This window comes from Ambystoma mexicanum, chromosome 11, assembly GCF_040938575.1.
Source record: "Ambystoma mexicanum isolate Mex_15411 chromosome 11, UKY_AmexF1_1, whole genome shotgun sequence".
Taxonomy (NCBI): domain Eukaryota; kingdom Metazoa; phylum Chordata; class Amphibia; order Caudata; family Ambystomatidae; genus Ambystoma; species Ambystoma mexicanum.
The window spans coordinates 1,394,192,973-1,394,218,551 of NC_090934.1; the positions used below are offsets into that span (position 1 = coordinate 1,394,192,973).

General features: G+C 47.3%; 1 protein-coding gene across 3 annotated transcripts in view; it reads right to left on the reverse strand.

Moving 5' to 3' along the window:
* ZWILCH (zwilch kinetochore protein) overlaps positions 1-25,579 on the reverse strand; it is a 613,634-nt gene that overhangs the window by 348,620 nt on the left and 239,435 nt on the right. For all 3 annotated transcript variants that reach the window (XR_011279846.1, XM_069625009.1, XM_069625010.1), the window contains one exon: positions 12,538-12,740. Coding sequence is in view for 2 of the 3 variants with exons in the window: in XM_069625009.1 (XP_069481110.1) it covers positions 12,538-12,740 (203 nt within the window). In the remaining variant the exon portion in view is untranslated. The remainder of the gene's footprint in view (positions 1-12,537; positions 12,741-25,579) is intronic.

The window sequence follows — 25,579 nt, forward strand, 5'->3', positions numbered from 1 at the left end:
CAGAATAAAATTCAAGGTCCAGCTGAATCAGTAATATGTCTAGGGATTCAGTGGCATCATGGGCATCGAGAAATGGTGCCTAAAGCTCGACAGAAAATACTTGAATTCACCACTCCAACGAACAAAAAGCAAGCTCAGCAGTTTATAGGACTGTTTGGGTTTTGGAGACAGCACATTCCCCATTTAGGGCAGATATTGGCCCCCCTCTACAAGGTGACACGAAAGAAATAGGAGTTTCAGTGGGGGGAAGAGCAGCAGAGAGCCTTTGAGATGGCGAATGACACCGTGCAGCAGGTGCTTGATTTATGGCCCTTGAAGGAAGGCGAAGTGGAATTAATTGTGTCTGTGCAAGACAATTATGCCAACTGGAGTGTGTGGCAGAAACAAGACAGGAAACGTGTGCCATTGGGGTTTTGGAGTCGTAAGTTGCCCGATGCTGGTAACGCATATACTCCGTTTGAGAAACAATTGCTGGCATGTTATTGGGCTCTTGTTGATACCGAGCAAATGACGGTGGGCCATGATGCATTTTTTTTTTTTTTTTTTTTTTTAACTTCCTTACAGCAGCTTTAGTACACACTAGAACTTCAAGTGAACAACCAGCAAGTCCACAGACTGACACTGAACAGATACATTTTCAGACTTCAATTGAATACAGTATTGCACATCTTTGTGTTCCTCGACCTTTAGAAAATAAAGGCCATTCTGGATCCAAAGCATGGCCATTTTGGAACTAAAGGAGTGGGTGATTTTAGATTTAAAAAAACAAAAAGGGACATATCAGGTCATGCAGTGGAGCTATATTATTTCAAAGCAGTACATTTGTGGTGTCTTGACATGTGGTTCATTATTACATCAACAGCTTCGTCCTATTACATTTTGTGAGGTCCAACAGACAAGGAAACAAAGGATTTTTTTTCTTTTATATATTCCCATGAAGACACCTACTTTGACCACTGTCAAGCCTCATTAATGCCATGATGCATTGATGAGGCCAGAAATACCAATCATGCAATGGGTACTGAGCTCTCCTAAAACACATAGAATAGGACATGCTCAAGAAGCCAGCATAATTAAATGGAAATGGTACATTCAAGACAGAGCCAAATCAGGAAAGGGTGGAGTGGCAAAATTACATGAGCAAGTAGCCAACATACCGCCCTCAGATTACATACCACCGGAGGTGCCTGAAAAACGTGAGTCTCCCGTGAAATGGGGAGTACCTTACAGCGATTTGACCGTGGAACAAACAGAGCATGCTTGGTTCACGGATGGTTCAGCCCGATACGTGGGAACTGAGCGGTACTGGAAAGCAGTGTCGTACAATCCCAAAACCAAAAAGATGTTGACGACAGGGAAAGGAAAGAGCAGTCAGTTTGCAGAACTTTACGCAGTTTACCAAGCATTGAAACAAGAGACCCCTGGTCAATGTTATGTGTACACAGATTCAGGGTCAGTGGCGAATGGATTGGCAGTGTGGTTGCCAACTTGGCAAAAGAATGGATGAAAGATTCATTCAAAAGAGTTGTGGGGAAAAGAACTGTGGCAAGATATTGCAGAAATGTTGTTACAAAGTGAAGTCACTGTATATCATGTGGACGCGCATTGTGCCACAGATTCATTAGAACTTTGGTTTAATTCTGTTGCAGATGAACACACCAAGATTGCCTCAGTGGATGCAGAGGCTCGGGAGGACGATATGGAGGGTTTGGCCAAATAGGCCCATCAGAAATGTGGGCACCTTGGAGAAAAGGCTACTATCAGGTGGGCACAAGCTCGAGGCATCAGTCTTCCTTTAGAAGTAGTGAAAACCATTATTTTGCAGTGTCCCGTGTGCCAACACCAATTGCATAGACCTATACCTCAAATTGTTCGAGGCACATTGAGAAGAGGAAAATTACCAGGTCAAATTTGGCAGATTGATTATATCGGTCCTATGCCAATCAGCAGAGGTTGTCAGTATGCATGCACTATTGTAGATACATACTCGGGATATTTGATGGTTTTGCCGTGTAAACGTGCCACCCAATTGAACACCATCAGGTTGTTAGATCAGATCATATTACATTATGGAGTGCATTTGCAGATTCAAAGTGACAATGGGTCACATTTCAAAGGCAAATAAGTGCAAGAATTTTGTCAGGAAAAGAGCATTGAGTGGGTATATCATATTCCCTACCACTCAGCTGCAGCAGGGCTAATTGAACGAATGAATGGGTTACTGAAAGAACAGTTGCGCAAATCTGGAGACGGCAGTTTGGCAGGCTGGCGTGATCGTGTGTTTGATGCGGTGCAAGTGTTGAACAATAGGCCTGTGTATGAACATGAAACTCCTTTGATGCGATTAATGACTCCTAACTTGCAGGTTCAACCCAATTCAGTCAGAGAAACATTGTTATACTGGGAAATTACACCTGGTTCTTTAGCTCCCTATCGAGCAACTCCAGAGTCAGCAGGGGTAGACTTGCATTCTAATGAAGAAATCAGATTAGATCCAAGAGGAATAGTTGTAATTGAAACAGGGATTGGAGTACAGATTCCCCCAGAGCATATGGGATGGATTGCCCCTAGATCTGGCCTAGCATTGAAGGGAGTTCAAGTGTTGGGAGTGGTAATTGATGCTGATTACCAAGGCAAGATTAAAGTCATCCTAATGAATAGTGGGGATCAATTGTTATCAGTCCACAAGGGTGATCGAGTGGACCAATTGATAGTCATGCCCATTAAGTTGTCCCCGATTCAGAAAGGGGAGCCTCCTACAGTGTTTACCCGTGGGGATCGCGGTTTTGGCTCTTCAGACAGCATGGTACCGGGTGCAAAGGTGTGGGTGGAACAGCCAAGTGGTCCACCAGTGCCAGCAGATGTCATTGCATCAGGCAAAGATCAAGTGGTTTTAGTAATGGAGCCTGGTAGAAGGAAATGGCAATATGTACCCGCAGACAAATGTTACCTAAGAAAGTTATGTGCAACAATGATATCTCTTTTCTGGGTTTGCTTTGTAGATCCTGGGTCTGGTTGGTGTGACTGTGGCACTAAATGGACTCCATTTGGAAGGGTTAGACGGTCTTCTGTCACCAGCAAAAAATGTCACATCTGTGCCAGTGATCAAGGGGATACTGATAGTGATGAATGATGTTGTCCCCAAGCAACCCTATGCCAGTGCCGACAAGCCCGCCAGACCGAAGACATGGATCCGTGAATTGCGACAAACACATCAGGAGCAAGTGAAAACAACCTTGATGCCAGTTGTGCAGGAGCCCTTTGTAGGACGGAGGAAACACTCTCCTATGATAACTCAAGAAGAAAATATGTGGATCTATTTATCACAGCAAGTACTGAATATATCACACTTTTGTTTAGCTGATGTGCCCAATGCTGAAGCTTTATTGACTACATGTTTAGTAGCGGTGCCGACGCCTGTTCCGGTTTTAAAGCATATTTTCGGCGTCACACATAATGATTCTTCAGTTCAAGACTCAGACATTAGACAATCTTTTTCAGTCTATGAGTACTGCAGGTTCTGCCAAGAAACCAACAAGAAGTGGAGAAATTTGACACGTGTGATTACGTACAACGTAACCCAAGGTGATGTGTGTTATATTATGACATGGAAAGCACAAGAAATTGGTAAATGCAGACAAATAGAGTTGACCGATCAATACAATCATACTACATTCGAGAGGAGACTGTGTTCACGAATGTCATGCAAATGCACCAGTGTAAATAACACTATGTCTTGCAATCATACAGTGATAACTGCTAGTCATTTGAATCATGTGAAACTTCCAACAGGATGGCTCTTTTCATGTGGTAACATTACATATACTTATATTCCAGCTAACATTTCTGGAGGTCCATGTGCTTTGACTCGATTAGGACTAATGATGTTTCCTTTACACTCAGCGATAACTCGAGGTAAAAGGTCAACCTTTGAATCTATGGGACTATCTCCTGACTGTGATTCACATCTACATTTGCTATCAGAAGCTGAGGTTTTAGCATTAACCCTTTCATTAGTAGGTGTTTGGGGTTTAGCTGCTGGAGGTTACAAATCTTTGATGAAATTAGCGTGTTTAGTAGTTAAGTCTTAATCATACTTAGCAAGCTTTAGAAGAATTACTCCTCGATAGTCAAGTTATTAGAAAAGCTACTTTGCAGAACAGAGCTGCTGTTGATTATCTATTGCAGGAAAATCATTTAAGGTGTAATGCCTTTGAAGGTATGTGTTGCTTCAATTTGAGTGACCACTCACGATCCATTGAAAGTCATATTCGAGGTTTGAGGGATCTCATTTCTCAAGTGTCTCCAGTGTCTCAAGATCAGAACAAAAACTGGTGGGATTGGTTATTTTCGTGGATACCTGATATTGGGGGTACACTATGTTATATTTTTGCTTGCATTTTTATTATTCTGTCATTATAATTGCTTGTTGTTGTTGCCTTCAATGTGTTCCCAATTTAGTTTTAACATTTCGTAGGTTTCAGAGACCAGTTCCAGTGCCACCTGGCTACGGAAGATAAATATCCAAAGGGTGGAATTGTTCTGCTTGATTTATGCTTGGTTCAAAATGGCGCGGGCGCGCAATGCATTCTGGGAGCGCTCGGAGCCATGTTGGATATTTACTTCACTCCACAGTGAAAGGCTGCACACATTTTGCTGAAGTATTAGATTCACAGTGCTGAGACAAGCATTCTTTTCAAACTTGGTATGCAGTCAAGGCCATTTCTGCTGGGAAAAGCTCATGTTGTTATGACTTGCTACTGTTCTCCATGGAGCATGTTTTTAGAGCAGGGAGGCCCTGCGTTCCTTGGGGGAGCTCTCGATTGACCCAGCTGGCAACCGACGGCTGTTCCTCAACTGCGCAGGTGCAATTCCAGAAGGTTCGAGAATTAACTCCCCTTTGTGGAGTCCCTATATATGCGGAAACCCGGAGGGGGGTCAGGTGAGACTTCAGCCAGAAAAGGACACTCCGTCTGGCCTTCCTGTGAGCTGTGGCACTCTCGGCCTGGCTGCCCCCGGAGTCTTCCAGCCGCTTCTGGACGAGATGAAGACTTTGATTACGCTCACAGTGATGTATTTCTTTTGACTTCTTTACTTCTTCTGTGATCTATGTCCGTATTAGTTTTATGAATTATTTCTATGTACTTGTAATCTTTGAATAAATAGCCGTAAAGAGCTGATTATCTTCTAAAGAGTGCGTGGCTGTGAGTTATTGTCTCTGTCTGTTTATTGCATTGGTGATTTATGGTTGTTCCGTGCACTTTTCAGGGTAGAGCACTACACCCTCTTAAAACCAATGCAACCCGGTACACGAATCAAGACACCACCTCAACCTATACTAATAGATGGAGAACCAGAATTCGAAGTCAAGGGCATCCTGGACTCGAAGTACTCTAGAGCCAAGTTGTACTATCTCGTCGATTGGAAGGGGTTTGGGCCTCAAGATAGGTCCTGGGAACCCAGGTAAAACATCCATGCACCACGTCTGATCTAGAAGTTTCATCAGAACCTCCCAACTAAACCTGGACCAGGCAGGGGAGACACCTTGGGAGGGGCCTTGGAGGGGTGGGGGGGTTTGTGCTGTCACGACCTTCAACCCTGATCCCCACTGGCAAGCCCATTGGCCAGGTGGAATCAGGGCTCGGATCATTAATAAGGCCTGGCATCCACTTCTCAGGCCCTCTTGGGGCCAGTCCTGGCGCCTTTGGCGCCTGGCTCATCAGTAAGGAAAGACATCTGCTTGAGGAACTACTTTATTTAGGCTTTCAGCCAACATGGAGGCATCCACATAGCTTGATTCCTAGAACCAAGCTATGCGGTCTAGTGTTTTGGGTGTGGTGGTTTAAGGACTACTTTACAGTGGCTATTTAAACCACACCCGACCAAGACAACACGCTTCGCGTTACTTTGCTTCTAGCAACGTGACGCTCACCGTGTCCAGCTTTCTCACGAGCCTGGTGAAATCTGAACCTGCAGAAAAACCAAGAACATTATTAGCAGCAGAATCTTACCTGCATTCATCATCGTTCACTGCTCGCAGCTCCTGAGAAGCTTAGTTGGTGGAGCTCACTGCCCGGATCGAAGGACCTGAGAAAAGGAGGAAGACATCATTAAAGGAGGTAGTGGAGACATTACAACCACAAAGCGCTTAAAGACTTACCTGGTTGGTTGCTTTTCGGCCGGCATAGCTCCGGAACTCCATCTGCGCTGGGAACTCACCGCGACCTACGAAACGAGAAAAGCACAGGTCAGTGAGGACAAGACATTGCTGCGCTACGCAAAGCGCCTCCTTACCGCATCATAGCTCTATAGTGCACAATCATCTTCCGGTGAGAACCAACATATCCAGTTCGCCAAGCAGACACTCCGCGCTCCTAGGAGATAAAAAAGAGACATTTAGAACAGAGAAAAGGCATGCAAGAATTACGACGCCATCAGTCGCAATAAGACCTACCTGAAAGACACTACAAGGGCAGCAGTCAGTGAAGTAACTGGACCGCCCGCGCCCACAAAAGACCACGCGCCCCTGCCCTGAGAGCAGGACGGAGAGCCCACCGATTCCGACAACCAGGTGATAAGAGAACCTGGAGGAGCTGAAACACAAGGGAGGTGGGCGAAAACTTACCTTGGTCAACCAGTCCTAATATAGTCTTCATTTCCAGGCGGAATCCCATCGAAACCGAGACTACACCAGGGAATCATTGGGAAGGGCACCAACGACCAACTGGCTAGGTGGCGTCCCCGTGGATACCAGGTGAGCGTAACAGTACTGGCTGTCTGTAAGGGCATGTAAGTTTCCCCATAATAAAGTGAGCAAAAAGCCCAGGGGAGCGCAGAAGAAGGCTGTGCTCCTCTGGCAAAGTCAGACTATGGTGTATAACAGCAGCAAACAGTTGGGGGGTACATAACTGGAGGGAAAGTTACACATGAAATGGCAATCTTTCCTAACAGGCATAGCCCAATGTCCTGCTCGGAGCACACCAGGGTCACCTCAGACTCATTTTGTGAAATCCTAAGAGTTATTTTTATCTCTGCCAATATATCCACCATATCCTGTCTGCCCCCTAGGCACTTTAGTTACTTGCTTATGCAACTGTAACCTCCACTTGTACTAATGCCTGTAACCGCTACCTGTAACTATCTGTACATGACTGCTATGCCTTCGTATGACCAATTTGTGTCAAGTATAATGTCCATGTCCATAACTACTTACCTTTGCTTTAAGGCCGCCCAGATACCTCAGGGCCTGTTGCGCTATAGAAATACAATAAACAAAGCTTTTGTATTAGGAAAAATCACTGGTCTTCTGTGGCGTCTCTGCAGCAGACCTTCAGCGTCCCACTGCTTCTTCTGCCAGCTCCCGCGTAAGTGTAGCATTCTGCATGGCTCTTTGTTGGAGCTCTGACAGCTCAGTTGGGTCTCCACTTTCAATTCGTCACCAGAGAGGTTCACGTCCTGTTCGGAGCTCACCTCCCATGAGGCTGGGCTTCCCTTCAAGCATCCCTCCACAACGCTGCTCCCCACTGTGCTCTCGCTGAAATGCCCCATGCTTCCTTCCGCGTTGGCTTCAGCTGGCGCTCCTTTGGCTCATCGGCAAACCCTGCATTCCGACCTGTTGCTGCCTCCGCTTCTCGTTCAGATTCTTCTCTCGGCTGTAGCTTATCCTGGGATTTAAAAGTCCCATTCGGGTGTTTTACACCACAACAACTAAACCGTTCATGTTAAAAGACACCTTTCATCTTCATTAAATGTGAGTCCCTCTTTCTCGTCCTAGTACCACATGCATTATGGGACATGAAGTCCATAGTGGAATTAAGCCATTTCCATTTGTTTGTGAGCATTTGGTGAGATGAACCTGGTTAGAGTCAGGGAATGTTATAGAAAAGGTCTGTGACTAAAATTGGTGTGAGCACCTTTATCCAAAACAGAATCATAATTCAGGGATGTCAGATGCAATTCCTGAACTCCCAAGGTTTACATTGTGCTCTGATTAGATGACTTTTCATAACATGTTCTTTGGGCAGTTTCATGGGCGGGACTTTTAAGAATTATAAGAGGATGAATACCATGTCTCTCCCAAGGGAGTCATCGCTTCCCCCTGATAGCCATCTATTCCCATGTGATCCTCCCTCCCGATACCACCCCCATGGTTAGGATCAGATAGCGGCTACCTCCCCCTGACCACACAGGAGGAAACTTCAGGCTGAGGTTTTGTGACGACTCCGCAGGAGTCATCACACAAGTCCACCAGACTTCATTCAATGAAGTTCTATGCCCAGGGCAACCCTAGTTCAAAGACAAAAGGTAGAGATACTGCTGCCATTGCGAGAGACCACCACATTGCTGTTAGTGAGAACAACAACTTCTTCCAAGCAGACTTGTGCGAGTGGAAACAACATTATTCACCACTTTCCTAAAGACCAGCGGTGGAGAAACCAGGGAACTGCGGCTCCATGCAGTAGAGCCATGAGCAAAGAGCGCCACTTCTGCTTTTCTTACATCCTGCAGACAACCCTCGTAAGCCCATGCCTCAACATTAGTAATTACTAACAATGGAGAAAATAAAGCACACATTAAAACCTCTAGAAATAGAGATGGAGCACCTGATAGAAAACCAAAGGGGGAGAGAGAATCGCTTTTAAAGGAAAGAGAAATAAATTAGGGCACTCAGTGAGCAATCAAGATAATCAGCAGCACTATAAAGGAACCAAGGGCTCAGCAATAGTGGTCACCGACCAGGCTAAAGTCTTTACGGGAGAGAAGGAACCCAATACTAACCGATTCTCTAACCACATCTCTCTCACCTCTCGTGCCTTTCAGCACCATCTCTTCAACATCCATAAATCTGCTCCTCACCTTCCACGCTACCAAACTCTTAATCTCCTCCCTTATCTTCTCCCACCTCTTCTACTGCTCTTCTCTCCTCTTTGGACTCCTTGTCTCTCATCTGGCCCCGCTAAAATCCATCTACGACTCCTCTAACCATACTCTGTCTCCTCGGTCCCCATGATTCTATCTCCACCTCAGCTTAGCTGGCTCCCCTTCTTCTCACAACTAAAATGTCAATTCCTCGGTTTAGTCTTCAAATCCATACATGAACTCGCCCCCCATCTCTCTTCTGTCCTCTCATTTTACACTCCCTCCCGCTCACTCTGCTCTGCTCTCCTCTTCTTACTCACTGTACCCTCTGCCCCATGCGCCTCCTCACGCTTCCGTTCCTTTCAGCTCTTGGCCCCCCCTACATTGGAACTCCTTACCTCTTTCTATCTGCTCCATTCCCACCTACTCATCCTTCCACACCTCCTTGAAAGCCCTGCTTCTCCACTCCCTCCCCCGACTTTCCTTCCCTACCTTCTCCCCTCTCCTACTTCCCTGTTCCCTTCCCCATCTCCTTTCCCTCCCTTCCCCTCGCACCCATTGGTTTCAATTCAGTTATTTTTATTTATAACCTCCTACCCTCCTCCCCTCCTCCCCTCCTCCTCTCCTGTCTCCCTTCCCTCTCCCCCTAAGTAAATTGTTCTTCATACTGTCTCACTGGTTTGCTTCATGACTGTATATATGTGTCTTTCATTATTGTACCTTGTTATACTGTAAAGCGGTTTGGATTAAAGCGCTACATAAACCCAATAAACATAACATAATATAATACAAAAAGTCATACTAGGAGAGACTAGAGAGAAACAAATGAGAATGCTTAGGGCTAAACCTTGGACACTGAATGGAACCAGATTGATGAAGCATTGAACAAGCCCATAGTTTTCTTTCTCAGAGACCAGACTGGGGAAGAAATCTAAGAGATGACAGATCAATCTCTGAGACTGGGAGGAGAAAAAAATAAGACCTGACAACATTGGGGAGCAATGAACCACAAACCCAGAGCAGTACTAGAATAAGAGCAATTGACTTGGAAGGTGGCCCCTAGTGGGCAGTGAGAATATCACAATCTGACAAAAACCATAAGAAAGGCGGCAGGGATATTTGCTGGTAGTGGTGTGTTGAAGGTATTGTTCTGACTTAGTTGACAAAGGCTAGACTAGAGGGTGAGAATATCCAGAGTGGGCACGCACCCCAAGCATGAAGGGAGAATTGCTTGCAGGTAGGAGATTGCCAAGACGAGAGGTGCACTATATCCCCAAGCCAGTGTTTAAGCCAAGAAGCAGCTGGACGCTATATTGATGAGACTGTTTCCTAGATTAAAGAAGCATAATATTTGCTAGCTATTGAGGAACTTTAGAGATCACATCCATCTGCCACGGTTTTCTTAGACTGTTCTTAAGAAAGAATATCATGCTTTGTTGTAAACAGATTAGTTTAGTTTATTCATTTGTATTGCGCACCAAACCCGAGGGTATGAGGGCGCAGGAGCAACAAGGTTATTCACAGCTTAGTTACACGTTACAATGCATTACAATAATTACAATAGGATCAAAGATGGTTATAGCAGTCACTATAAAGACAAAGGTTTGCAGATTTACAAGTATACATATTTACATAGTGGGTAACGGAGGTGGGTAGGATGGAATTAGCAGTCATTGTTCTTTATCAAATGTATCTAGTTGCGTCTAAAGTGTGAGTAGGTTTGGGGTGTCCTTAGAGAGGGTGGTAGGGAGTTCCAATGCTGGGCTGCTTTCACCTGGAAGCTGTTGCCACCCATTTTGGTGCGTTTGAACCTGGGAACTGTGAGTAGATTGGCGTTCTAATAGGTCTGTTGGAGGTGTGTTTACTTATTCTATCGACCAAGTACGAGGGGGCAGCGTTGTTGAGGCATTTGTGTGTTAGTGAGGCTACATTGAGCAGTTTTTATCTATAGTGTTGAGCCAGTTATGGGCTCTCCTAATGTTAGAGATGTGTTCTTTCTTGGGGATGCTAAGCGCTGCTCTGAGTGTTGTTTTGTAGCGTCTGTATTTTGTTGGTAACCTGTTTGCTAGCTCCTACGTAAAGGGCATTACAATAGTCCAGTTTTGATAATATAAGGGCTCTGGCTAATGTAATGCAGCTTTGGGTGGATAAGAAGGGTTTGGCTGCTCTTATAAGCTTACATGTGTAGGCCGTGGAGGATGCCATGGAGCTAACCCGTTTATGGAAGGAGAGGGAGGAGTCAATGTATATTCCTAAGGTTTTCACTTCCAAGCTACTTTAATCAGGTTCCCGTCTATTATGAAGCTGGTGTAGTTGTGGTCCAATTTGGTTAGGTTTGCAGTGGAGCCAAGTATGATGAGTTCAGTCTTGTCATCATTCAGGCACAGACTGTGGGATGCCATCAATGCCTGGATGATGAGGTACACCTTGTTCACCAAGGCCAAATCATGGTTGTAATCTCCCGTCAACGGGATGAGGATCTGGGTATCATCGGCATAATTAGTGTAGGTGATACCTAGACCATCTAGATCATCAAACAGGGGCTTCGTGAACACGTCGTACAGTGTAGGGGAGACGCATGAGCCCTGGGGGACTCTGCATGTAATGGGGATGGGGTTGGCGGCAGCTGTGGTGGAGAAGACACGCATGGATCTGTTGCTGAGGAATGACTCGATCCAACCGATGGCTTCTTGGAAAAAGTGGGCAGCTGAGTAGTGAACCTATGAAGGTATGATATCATACCTTCATAGGTTTGTTCAAACCTATCTAAATAGATCTTATTTGAACTGAACACGTTTCCTGGTCCTTCGCCATAAAAGATAAAGGGCAGTGGAGATTAAATGAACTAAGAATTGCATTCTGAGCAATTGATGCTTTGTGTATAGTTCTGCATTCAAATTGGAATATTGCTAAAAGATTTCCATATCAGAGTGCGCTGTGGAATGCATTCTTATTGGGGGAGAGGCGGTTATATCTTATCATAGAAGGTGGGGCTGCAGTCGAGATGTGAAAGCTGTTCTTCACTTACATTATTGGCCAAACTTCTAAAACTGTGGTTGTAAGAGTAACAAGCAGTAGCTGGTAAATCACAAATTACTTGTGCGACAGTGCTTACAATAAATGGCTATAAAAAGCATCTAAAAAGGGCGGACTAATTTGTTGCCTACACACCCAAGTGGAAGACTAAATCTAGACAGTTACCTTCTTTCCAGTGAAAAGCATGAAAACAATGACATCTGTCACAACATGTCTTGCAAGGAAGAACACTTTGATACAATAGGCTGCAAGAGCTTTTAGAACCTCTGCTCCTTAGATCATGTCACCAGAATTCAGACTCCGAGAATCATGGAGAATGAGAAGTAGTTGCGTTCATAAAGAGCAATGGCACAATCCAAGTGTCATGGCCCAATTAATCAAGAAACAAAGGATGGAAATGTTAAATAAAATAATGAAAATCATCCTTTTTCGATTCTTCCCTGCTTTGCCATAGCATACAATGAACACTAACATGTAATTGATTTACTTTCCAAATGCTTGCTGTTATCAGTCGAGGCTTTCCCAGCAACACATAGTTTCAGCTATGTCTTCGCCTCAGAAAATTCCCCGAAACAGGTAAAGCATGTTTCAGTCATGCCAGTCAATTATCACGTTGACAAATTCAGTGAAGCAGAGTCATACCTTTACAGCTCACCACATGGAAATTGATTCCAGTCACCTTGTTGCTACTGGCTTGGATGGGCTCTGCTCCGAGCCAGCAGGTACCTTCAGGGTCTGAGCCGTCACACCTCACCCAGAGTGGAGGCAGTACTGACACAGGCATGCCAATCGCCAACTGGTTCATATTGGGATTATGTGCCAGAGTGTAGCTTGATAGTAGTTGCCTAAAAGAGAGAACAGCCATATTAAGGAGAAAGGCAGTTTAATACTCCACTTGTGAAAAGGGTATGCTTTTTGTTGCATGTACATACTTGTTCAGAAAGCTTTTTCAAAATAATTGCAGTGGTGGGGCGCAATGCAAGGTGGCAGCCTGATGGAGAGAAAGGTGCAGGAGTATGGACAAGTTACGTACCTGTAATTATTGTTCTCAGCATGTTTCTAGCATGGATTCACATGTTCATGAAGATGCCCAGTGAAGATGGGAATCCTCGGTAAAAGAAAAAACCGTTTCACTTTCACTCTAAAACTATTCCTCCTCTAAACCAATCACTGTCCTCTTGGTCATACTGCCCCCATCCAATGACAGTCCTCTCCTTAAGTCCCACCTCGGAAAGCCATCATCAGATTTGGTAAGCACGTAAAGTATCAGTATGACCAAGAAGAGCCGCGGAGGCCCGGAGGCAGGGTTCACATGTGAATCCATGCCAGAACCATGCTGGAGAACAATACTTACAGGTAAGTAGATTGTTCCTTCTCCAGCATGGGGTCTGGCATGGATTCACATGCTCATGAATAACGAATACAAAGCAGTACACATTACACAACCACGAGAGGAGGCAAGACTCAACAGAAGTAATCAACACTTAACCCCGGAACAGACTCACTTCAGTCCACCAGGTTGCGTAGCACTGCCTGGCCAACTCTCGACTCCTCCCTGCAATCCCTGTCAACGCAGTAGAACCTTGCAAAGGTATGCATGGACCTCCATGTAGCAGCCTTGTAGATGACGAGCAGCGGCAGACCAGAAAGGAACGCAGCCGTTGCAGCGATCGCTCTGGTGGAGTGGGCTCTCAGACGGCCCGGCAGAGGCAAGTTAGCCAGCCGATGAGTCTTGATGCAGCCAGAGCCACCTTGAAATGGAAGCTTTGAACAAGGCCTTCCAATGGTTCACAGGAACAATGTTCACACACAACTGAGACGTCTTCCCAAAACTCTTCATACATGCGGCATAGAACTTCAAGGAACAAGCAACATCCAGCAAATGCAACGCCCTCTCCGCTGGCGAAAGCTTCGGGAAGAAAACAGGCAACAAAGGCTCATGTAGATGGAATTCAGACAGAGCCTTCACCATGAAGGATGGGTGTGCACGCAGTACTACACTCGATTCGTGGAAAGTCAGATCTGGTTGCTTGCAGGATAGGGCCTGGATCTCACCCACATGTCTGGCAGAGGTGATGGCCACAAGGAAAGACGCTTTCTATTAGAGAATATTGAGTGGTACGTGATGCATAGGTTCGAACAGTGCCCCCCCCCACCCACATGAGCCTCATCAGGACAACAATGAGTTCCCATGCCGTGGAGAAGAGCCTTCACCAGCGGGAAAGATCAGGAAAGCCCCTTGAAGAACTTCTTGACGAGCATGTGGGACCACAGCGATGATCTACCCGGGGATCTGGTGTAGTGTGCAATGGCCACCAGGTGCACCTTGATGGAAGCATGAGCCAGTCCAGCTTTTGCCAAGGACAGCAAGTATGGAAGAATTTGCAGAGCCGTGACCCTCAGAGGAGTGATCTTCTGTGACTGGCACCACATAGCAAAAACTCTTCTACTTATGGCCGTAGCACTTTAGAGTCGGCGGAGCCCTAGCTTTGGCGAGGACTTCCATGCAGTCCGCTGGCAACTCATAGCCTCCAAACGTTAAAGCTGCAGGAGACATGCCCTCAGACTTGTCGATCCTGGGTCGTGATGAAAGATTGCGCCTCCCTCTCTGGCGAGCAGATCCGGAAGTACCAGCAACTTGACTGGGTCGATCAGTATCATCTTGCATCAACACTGTCCGAGTGTGTTGATAACACGTAGGAGGAGAGGAAACGGCAGGAAAGCGTAAAGAAACAGACCTTCTCACGGGAAGGAGAACTTGTCCATGCTCCTCAGCAGGTGGAATCTGCTGGCAAACTTCTGGCATTTGGAGTTCATTTTTTTTGCTACGGCAGCGATCGGGAGCCTGCCTTATTTGACGAACAGGCAGTCCACCTGATCCTGATGAATTTCCCACTCATGGCAAGAACACAGCTCCCTGCTGAGTGAGTCTGCGATGGTGTTCTTAACGCCTTCCAGGTAGAGAGGAACGAGGAACATCCCATCAGATGGCCCAGTGCCACAAGTCCTGAGCTTCCAAGGAGAGCGCTCGGGTCAAGTGCCCCCTGCTTCCTGATGTAGAACATGGTGGTGGTGTTGTCTGTGAAGATCCTTACCACCTTACCCTTCAGAGACGGTAAGAAAGACTTGAGGGCCCAGAACACTGTCCGTCGCTCCAGGATGTTGATGTGCAGGTCCTTCTCTGGAAGCCACAGACCTAAGGCATCTAGAAGTCCACTGTGAGCCCCCCAACCTTCCAGCGAGGCGTCCGTGGAGATAGTCTCCTGGTATGGCGGGGTTGAAATCCCCGTCCCCTTGGCTATGTGGGAGCATACCCCCCCACCACTATCGCCCATCTGAATACCTCGTTCAGAGGGATCTTGCCTGTAAAACTCCCGGACACCTGTATCACACGTGCTGCAGGGGTCGTATCTGCAACCTGCACAGACGGACGAGGTAGATGCAGGACAACATCATGCCCAGCAACAATTTGATGGCCTGCACCGCGGCCCTCGCCGCTGACAGTCATTGCACCTTCCCTTGTATAGCTGGTAGCCTCTCCTCCGAAGGCGACGCCAGCCATGCCACTGTGTTGAGTCTGGCGCCAAGAAACAGCACGTTCTGCGATGGCGTCAAGTAGGACTTCGTATAGTATGAAGAACCCCAGCTCTGTCAGAAGTCGGACTTTCTTCAGGTGCTCGACGGCCAGAGCTCACGAACGAGCATGTGTCGGCCAATTGGCCAGGTATGGGTATACATGTATGCCCTGCAGACACAGATGGGCTGCCACCGGGGCAAGGCATTTCGTAAACACCCTTGGTGCAGATTTGAAGCTGAAGGGCAGGGCCTTGAGCTGGTAGTTCTGGCCTTGCACCACGAATCGTAGGAACTTTCAATGTTTCCTGTGGATGGGGACATGGAAGTACGCATTCTCTAGGTCCAAACGACATCAGAATATCCCATTGCTCCAGTTGGCTGAGCATGTGCTGCAACGTGACCATCCTGAATTTTTTGGACTTCACATACTTATTCAGACGGCATAGGTTCAACCCCCCCCACCCCCCCGGTCTTTGTTCTTACCAGAATGTATCTGGAAGACTACGGAGCCTCGGAGTCGTCGGGGAACGAGATACATCACCCCTTTCCGTAACATGGCTCGCACCTCTTCCAGGAGCCGAGGGATGTGGAGCTCTTGATGGGTAACTGGTGGGATACGGGGGCACCTGCATTGGAACTCCAAGGTCCAACCCTGGGCAAAAGCGCCCAGGACCCATTTGTCAGTGGTGAGCTTCTTCCACTCGCTGACGAACCCAGTCAGCCAGCCTCACACTGGGGCGCACGAGTGGGGGCCCGACGTCTTGGCTAGTTCAGGCCTGTTTGGCTGCCGGCACCCTTCCCTGCAGGCGACGCTGACCTCTGCTTTCATAGACCTGGGAGTGCCCTCTGTAGGCTTTGTGCATTGAGGATCGGGGAGGCTGTTTATGATGAAGAAAAACCTTCGGAAGATCTGCTCGATTTACACCTGGAGGCCCGAATTGATAAGCAATGCTGCTGAAGAGTGCCTATGGAAATGGGCCGTCTCCGTCTTTATGGCTTGAAGGGATTCGTCGACCGCCTTCCCTAACAGATTTTCCCTGTCAAAGGGCATGTCCAGCACCATCGCCTGTACGTCCTGATGAAAATGTGTGGCCTTCCTCAATCCCTACCGACGAAGGCAGAGCCAGAAACCTACATCAGCGATGTCCACTGCGACCGTAATGGCATGGTCCGAAGCCACCTCCCCTTCCTGAAAGAGGGCGAGAGCTTCCATCATCTTGTCAGGGAGGAATTCCGACATCGGGCCCAGCTTGTACCAAGCTCCCGGTCGAATCGGACCAAGAATGCCAGTGCATTAGCTGCCTTGATCGTGAATGCCACTGTGTAAATCACTCTTTGCCATGGCGCCCAACTTCTTCCCCTCACTGACCGGAGGAACAGGTGACGAAGCCAGGCTAGCCGGGCGTTTCCTTGCGGCTGCCGACTCTACAGAGTCTGGCGACGGTTGCGACCTCAAGCACTTGGATGCAAGTCTGGCACCCTTTATTTCTTCTCCAACCTGTCTCGCTTGGTCAGAGCCATGCATGGGTTCTTCATGAGGGCTAGGCCTTCCTCCCAAATGTCGCCCAGAAAATGCCATGATAGTCTTCCTCTTAGAATCTCGTTGCTGATATAAGAAGCCCTCTTTCCTGGTTTCCTCGGGCATCAGCTGAAACAGCTCGGAGGACCTGGAAATCAGAGTGGAATGATCCTGCCTCGTCTGGTGGAGAAACTCTAGGGGGGACGTCCAGGTGTGGTGATTCATCGTCTGCCAACATCCTCGTCGGTTCCTGTGGCCGTTGCGGCTGTGTCCATACCAGTGTCTGTGTCTGAGTCTGCTGGTGGAGTTGGGGCCCGATGTGGTGGACAGAGCTGATGTGAAGGCATCTGATGACGCTTTCTCTTTTCATGCAGAGGCTGGTCAGGGGCCTGCGGCACCACCAAAGCCGGTGCTGGGGGCAACCTCTACTGGATCTCCGTCACAAGGTTGTGACGACTCAACAGGATGTCCATGAATATGTCCTGTGGTTGCGAAGGGAACAATGGAAGGCCCTGTGCAGTGGTCCTCCTCGTGCACCGACTCTTGGTCGTCGTCCGTGAATGAGATGTCCATTGGTTGAACGTTAACCCTGGAGGGTTGCTTTGGGGCCTCCTCGCACCCCCTTTTTTTTCCCTGAGGGTTCTGGACTGGGATTTGGGCCGGTGCTTCCCTCCCCATCCCCCCCGTGCCCCTCCCGGCCCCCCCCCAGGGGTGCCTGCAGCCTTTGCTGCTGCCTCAGCAGCCATGTCTCGCCTTGTAGGGGGGGAAACCCTATGGGCCGTAGCAGAAACCCTCGCAGGGTCAGCACCTTCCGCACCACGGTCATCAGTCGGGGGTCACTCGAGTGGCAAACAAGGACTTTGGCTGCGCTGGTAGAGCCTGCCTAGGCTGTGCAGCCTTCTTCTCTTCCGCCGGCCTAGGCTTATCCAATTTCTCTCGTAACATGGCCGGGGTGGACGACTTCCTCTTAGAGGATGAACTTGATAGCAGGATGGCTACGGAGGCTGAAGGCAATATTGATCGCAGCCTATCCAACCTGGCACCTGCATCAGCGGCAAACCTGGTGGAGTCGGACTTGTGGTTCTTGACCTTATCTTGGACCCCACGGATGGAGCGACCTCAAAGGACTTCGATCTCTTCCCAGTGGGAGACCGCTCTTCGGACCGACCAGTCCTGATCATGGGGCAGGGGGCTTGTTCAAATTGAGCCATGCCGCCATCCTGCTATGCATGTCTTTTGTTGTCTTCTTTGAGACGCCCAGACATATATCGCACTCTACCTCATTGTAGACCGGGTGTAGGCATTAAAGACAGTGTAGATGTTTGTCCTCTACAAAGACGTTTCGAAGCCTGCATTTGGTGCAGGGCCTGAAGAGGGTCCGTCCCTCCCTTTTCTCCATCGTAATGGTCAGAGGACACAAAGTGGGCCCAAGAGAGCCTTTCAGAAACTTCAACGAATCTTCGCCCTTGAGGGGCACAAAAGTTCACTGACAACGAGTCACAACTGCCGGTCGAAGAAAGAACACCCGGGCTCTGGTGGAACAATAATCAAACTTTTCTGTGAAAAAAGAAAGAAAAAAAAATGTACAAGTAGCTCCGAGAGCAACTCAATGACTCAACACTGAAGAGTGCAGTAAAAATCGGATGACGGCTGCCAGAGACGGGGCTTAGGGAGAGGACTGTCAATGGATGGCAGCAGTATGACCGAGAGGACTGTGATTGGTTTAGAGGAGAAATACTGCTTTAGAGTGAAAGTGAAACTTTTTTCTTTTACCGAGGATTTCCAGCCCGACGACTGGGAATATTCATGAGCATGTGAATCCATGCCAGACCCCATACTCGAGAACAGCAGCTCCTTAATGGATATGAACTTTATAGGTGTAGGTGTAAGTGCTGGTAATTGGAGTCCAACGTGTTTTGCAGAGCTCCCTGAACGACGGGGAGGCTGCCAAACAAAGTGCCTGCTTCTGTAGCAATTACTTGGTTTTACCATAGGATTATCTATTGGCTGTTTCTGGGTGAGGGTTAAAGTGCAGCTCGTGTCTCTCGCAAGTCAGCAGAAAAGATAGTTTAAGGACAGGATTATGTTTTGGCAGATGGCTCAGCATTAAAGCAGTCCACTTCCCTAATGAGACATGGGAAATACCAAAACAACTCCTATGTCACCCACTGTAGACCATGGTAACTACTTTATCAATCATTTTAATCTGGAATCTCGATTCTACTGTAACCAGGCATGAAATGAGACTGAATAATACCTGATCAACAGCTGGCCGTTCATTAAATCAGAACCCCCACTTCACTGTTATAAAATAACTCAACTAGGGATCTAGGCAAATGTTACCGTACCAGGCCTTCAGAACATTACTCTTATGCTGTACTGTTGTATGCATCTTGCAACTAAGCATGGCATGAGTCCCAGGATGGTGTTATGAATCCTGCAGAGTCATCCCTGATTCTCCGGTGATGATTCCTTCTCACATGGCAAGGGGACGACAGCCGCTACCTGATCCTGGGGGTGGCATTATGAGGGAGTATCATGTGGGAGGGCACGACTGCCAAGAGGAGGAGATGACTCCCTCAGCCCTATGCCACCTAAACTGCTAATGGCAGACTGTCATTCTGAGCAGAACACCATTCATGCCTCATATACAAAACACACACCCAACATCTCCTGTCTCTGGTGTTTTGTTCCAAACAGAAATATAAAACCATATTACTTTAAAAATCCCAGGAATCCTATGGACTCCAACTCCCATAAAGCCTCAAGTACTGAGACGAGGAAGAGGCGGAAGGAGTTGATGTGGATTGAAGGAAACACCAAACTGAACATGCAGTCTAGTTGTTGCAAAAAAGCGAGCAGTTTAAAAATGGCATACTCCTTTAAACAGCAGCCGGAGAAGAGAGAATCAGAACGGGTAAAAGCGGAAAGCAGAACCAAGGGAGCAGGCAAAAGCAAGGGAACGCGCCATGCTAGAGAAGGCAGACGCTTCCAAACTGCCGCTTGTCAGCATTACTTACCAGCGTGGTGCAAGGCCACAGAAGACAAATCAGAGTAAGTGGGAGAACCGCTGAAAAGACAGCAGCCGCAGCAAAGTTACCAGAGACACGGTCGTGAACGCAACAGAGAAGGTCTGCAGAGAGGGGAAGCGCCATCCCAAAGTGAAAACTTCATCACAGTAACATGTCACGGGTCGGGAATGCTACCAGATACTGATGAGTCTGCCAGGAGCTATTGGGCACCCTGTGATGTACCGACAGACATGTGGGCAATACATAAACTATTTTGAATACCGAACAAGTGAAATACAATGACAGAATTTGTACAGATCCTCATGTGTGAGATGTCAATATGGGGAAGGGTGGAGCAAGTGTTATCACAAGCAGATGAACATTGATGAATTTAAAAGACAAAACTTGAACAAGTCGCCATATATGACATGTCAATGTGGGGAAAGTTGGAACAAGTAGTACCTGAAGACAAGACAGTATAGACAGTGAAGGAATACAACTGTGCTATACTGAAAGACAGTAAGAATATAGAAAGAATTCCTGGTGAAAGAAATACACCAGGCAGCGATCCTTTGGAATGTACCTGGCAGGAGAGTACACCAGGCAATCCATTTTGAGAGATACAAAAAAAATAAGATACTGTGCAAAGATACCTGGCAGGAGAGTATACCAGGGGATCTAAATAATTTACTGAAGGATTTCTGGCAGGGGAGTTACCAGGAGGTCATCCTTAAGAAGCTATTGCTTGAGAGACACTTTTGGCCATCCTACCTGAAACATCCAGGGAAAGGGAACTCCACTCTGGATTCAAGGATTATTTTGTTGGATGTATATTTGCTTTTGGACATTTTATCAATCCTACATCATAGACATTTCCTTACACCCTTAGTTAATTTCTAGTGTGAGGATCAGATCAGTATGTTTTGGACACAAGGACAGTGAATATATAATTTTGACGAGACACAGACTGATCCTTAGTTTTAGTTTCCTAGTTAGGGAACCTCTTTGAGATAGGGATAGAAATGCCTTTATACAGCCTTTTTATTTTAATAAAGATGTTGGATATTGAAAACACTACCACTTTGTAGCCACTTGTCATTTCTGACCCCTCACAATGGCTACATGATGCACATTCAATGTGTCTCAGAAGGATCTCCAGCCCTATATGGTGAGGTTTATAGGGCAAAGTTTAACCCCCGAGCTTGGGTTGAATGACAGTACTGTTACTTGGTGGGGGGCTGGGGTTGAGCAAAAACTACTATTTTTCGGGTTGTAGTCAAATAATTGTTTTGCCCAGGTAGCAACCCCCATGCCTCGAACACTGCTGGTTGCTGGTCCTACCACCTCGATGTCGGGCCCACACTTTCCTGGGAGCAGGGTATTCTAGGGTATTTTAGAGAGCTTGTCAATCAGCTATGCCCACAAGGGCAACAGAAAAGAATGCTGGTGGGTTGGTTCCCTTCTAAATCAGATCTACTCATATTGTGGGCAGAGTTTGCAACAGTGCAAGAACAATCAGAATCCCACAACTCATCTTTGTATTGGTATACTTTGTATTCCTCCCTGAAGCCGGTGCACTGTGGTAAGCGTGGCGCTTCTCTGTTCTTCACTGAATTACATCTCCACCTTGCGGCCTGTTTTTGCAATTAGCCTTAATATCTGCTGCCTCGCAGCCAGTGTGCTGTGTAGTCCAGTGAAGTTCCTTCTATGCTATATAATTGTTTGCCACCTCACAGCCTGTGTGTGCAGTTAGCCTTTCAACGTCTTCCAGTGTTCTTTTTCACAACTAACCGCCCAGCGGTGTCCTGCAGAAAGCCTGCCCTCCTCCCTCTGAAACCTCTGCCACGCCCTCTGCTCCCTCCTCCTACCTGCCCCAGGCCCAATTGGTCCCTAGGCCCCATTTGACTGTAGCCCTTACAGCAGACCCTCTCCCCGTGTAGCCCCTGCAGTGAAGGGCCCGAGGTTAAGGGCAGCTCCTACAGAAGGAGCTCCAGAGGCTGTTTGCCAGCGCAGCAGTCAACCAGTAGGAACTATCAAGGTAAGAAAGGTGCGGGCGGAGGAAAAGCCATTACTGCTCCATATTTAAATACCCATACTCTTATTACTTCTATTACCTAATTCAGCAATCCGCTGCACTTGGCAATTGTATGTTATCCATATCTGGCATTGGTGAATTGTCATAATTAGCCTGTGGGGCTTGTCCCTCTTTTTTTGGAAAGTTGAATTCGTGTATTCTTGCATTTGGCTGTTGTGTTTAAAAATTAGGCGTTTCCTTCGGGTCCAGATAACTCGCTTCTAGGCGTCATGCTTTCTGCTGCATGATCTAACTTAGGCCCTTATCCCTTCCGGACACTGGCCTCTATACTGTTGCATTGCTGTGTGGTTTAGTTGGTGGCATGCTCTGTAGATTCGCCCCCCCTCTCTCCGCACTCTCCCTCCATAGTGCTCTCAATCTCCCCCATCTTCTCCAATTGCTATTCTATCACCTATCCTATCTCTCCGTCGAAGTCTGGAAGGAAAATGTTCAAGAAGGATCTCCTGGTATCCTATCCAGGCCTGCCCCATTGCCGACACTTATAGCGATGCTTCTTCCAGGCAGACTTTCACCAACATCCTTTTAGTCATTCCTTCTATGGCCCTTTGGACGCCTCTTATGGTCTCTGTGCTCTCCCCTTTCTTTTCCTCTGCCATTAATGGCGGCACCCATTGGGAGGTACTCTTGGCATCCTTCTGTCCTATGGAGTCATCATTAATGTCTACGTAAATGGCATTGTCATGATCCAGGGCTCTCAGCCTAACCGCCACCTTCTTGATAGGTGCAGTCCCTGAATCCCGAGATCTCTGTTGAAGGGTCTGTACTGGTAAGGATGAACAGACTACCGTGATATGCTAGTGATCCCAGCGGATATGAAAAAGCCAGGATCACTAATGGAACCCAGTATGCCTGCCTGGAAAGATTGATGACTCAGTGTCTTGGGAACCATGCAGATCTGTGGACATAGGACGTAGGTGGGCGTTGACACCAGGCTGGGGAAATAAAAGTAAGTATGTGTGGTCTAAAAGGAATCACAGAGGGAAGGGGAAATATACATATAGTGTCTTACCTTGGTTGAAGGCAGACTGGATGGTATAGTTGAAAGATGAAGGCGGGATCATGGAAAGTATAAGTGTGAAACGGGATATCATATTATGCCTCCTTTATTGTATATATTGGCCTAAGCCCAGTCGCTCTGCGAAGAAATCCGCGTTGCAAGGTTCCGACCTTGCCGCCATTTTGGGAACATCCGCCATTTTGATTTCCACCTCAAAGTCACTTTGTATTCTAAAATGGTGGACAGTGTTCTCCTGTTCGTAACCTTAGGTGTCCTGAACTTTACACAGGTTAATGCCTAAACTGCCTGTAGGCTAAATGTAAAGGTCGTGTAATAAGACCATGTCCTATGTTTGACCTGAAGATCAAAGGATTACTCGCGCCAACAAGTCTGATCCGCGGGCATACATTGAATACAATGTTGTTTAAATACTGAATGTGAGCACTTGTTGAACTACATTGTATAAAACATGTACTAAGGCTTAATGTGAAATTCTAAGATACACTGTTGCCATTGTAATTTGTTGTTTTATAAACTAGATGTAATCCACATGCATATAGTCAGTCGAACTAGAGGCGAACTCGGCGCGAACCCTAGTCCGAGAATGATTGACCTGCAGAGGGGCTAGACATTGCGATTGAGAATTGTATAAAAGATGTGAATATGTAGACGTCCAGTACCTCTCACTTCTCACATCGAAAGGGCTGGTATTCGTTGTGATGTACTGAGGGCCAGATAGCTATCTGATACTTTGTTTCTTTGTAAACTGTACAGTTATTTGAATAAAGATCTGAGAATCTTTATAAGCCTGTGTTTGGTGTATTTCCTTTTGTGGTACTCAGCCTCAATATTTCTCTTTTTTGCTTTTACATAAGGACAGCAGCACTTTACACCAGAACACTGTCTCTGGGCAGACGTTGTGGGCGCACTTCCTTCTGTGTTTGTGTCTCAACAATCCTAATCCAATGGTTTGCATGAACAATCAAATGGTATTTGCTTGATTTAACAAAAGACTATCAAAACCTACTGTTTTCCTAAATTGTCCTAATACTACAACAGCTCACTGTTGTAGCACAGTGGACGTAGAACAGTGTGTATAGCCTTACACACCTCCTGGAAATTAAGGTGGTGCAAATACGCCAGAATAACCTCTCCGGTTGTCTTTTGTAGCAGTGAACCGGAAGTGCTCTTCACACTTCCGGATCATGTTCTCCATGGTCCCTGACTAGCAACTGGCGGGCAGACATCAAGAGGGCAGGCGCAATGCCAGATGCCAGTCCTGCAAGGCTATGTGTCCTTGATACTGCGGAGAAGCCGAAGCATGCCGATGAGAACCTCCCTATGCATCTGTTAAGGCAGGGAGAGCTGGGACAGTGTGGTCGGTATGGATGGTGGAGAGGGGGCTGCCCACGGAGACTCCCTAATGGAGCATTCATAACAATAGGCATCTTCCATCTCTCAAACCATCACCCCTCTGCTGCCACTCCTCTTTCTGTCACCTCTGACTTGGTATAGCACACTCCTGCCCTCAACTTTCGCTCTGCCATCAAACACTCCTCCGACATCTGCCACCTCCTTGAAGATCTCAACCTAGACGTCCTCGCTCTCACCAAGACGTGGTTCACTGCTAGCTCGGTCACAAGTTTTGACACTCTCCTCCCTGAGGGTTGCAATATCCTTTCAAAGCCCAGGCCTAACAGACCTGGGGCTGAGTGGTGCTGATATTCCCTGAGTGGATCACTGTTACCATCATACCTGTTCCTTTTTTGAATGCCTTGTCTGCAGGCTTGGTGTCTCTCCTGGCCTCTTTTCAAACGCTGGTCTCCATCAACAGGCCCCCCCGGGCCAAACCCCCCCCCCCCTTCCTCTCAGAATGGGCTTACCTCACCTGTTTTCTCCTGGCCTCCTCCTCCAAGCTTCTCTTCCTCCGACACATCAATATTCACCACAACTTCCCTTATGCGGCCTCTGTGCTCTTCCACAACCACCTCTGGCTCTCTTTCCCTATCCATTCTTCCCTCCGGTCTGATGTACTCCGCCGAAAACACCTTGGATGCTCTCATCTCTTCAGACATCCCCATATCTAACCCTCTCATTACTCTCCTGGTCAGATCATGCTCTCCTGTTTGCTCATCTGGACCTCCAGGGTCCCCCGTCTAAGCCCCCTCCCACACTGTCAGCCTCCTTCTCCGTCATTAGATCTATGAAGCAAGTGTTAGTTGCCGCTTTTGCCGCCACCTTCACTCCCCCTGCTACACCTGCCACTAACTCTTACTCTGACACAGCTCTCACTAACCTTCAACTCTCCATCTCCAGCACCCTGGACATCCTTTCCCCTGTCATGAGGATCCACATGAAACCTGCCTCCAAGTGCAATTCCTGGTAGGACTCTGACCTGGACGCTCTGAAACGCAAGTGCAGAGCAGCTTAGCGAAACTGGCAGTCTTTGTGCACATCCTCTGATAAACTGGCCTGCCGCCTGCAAA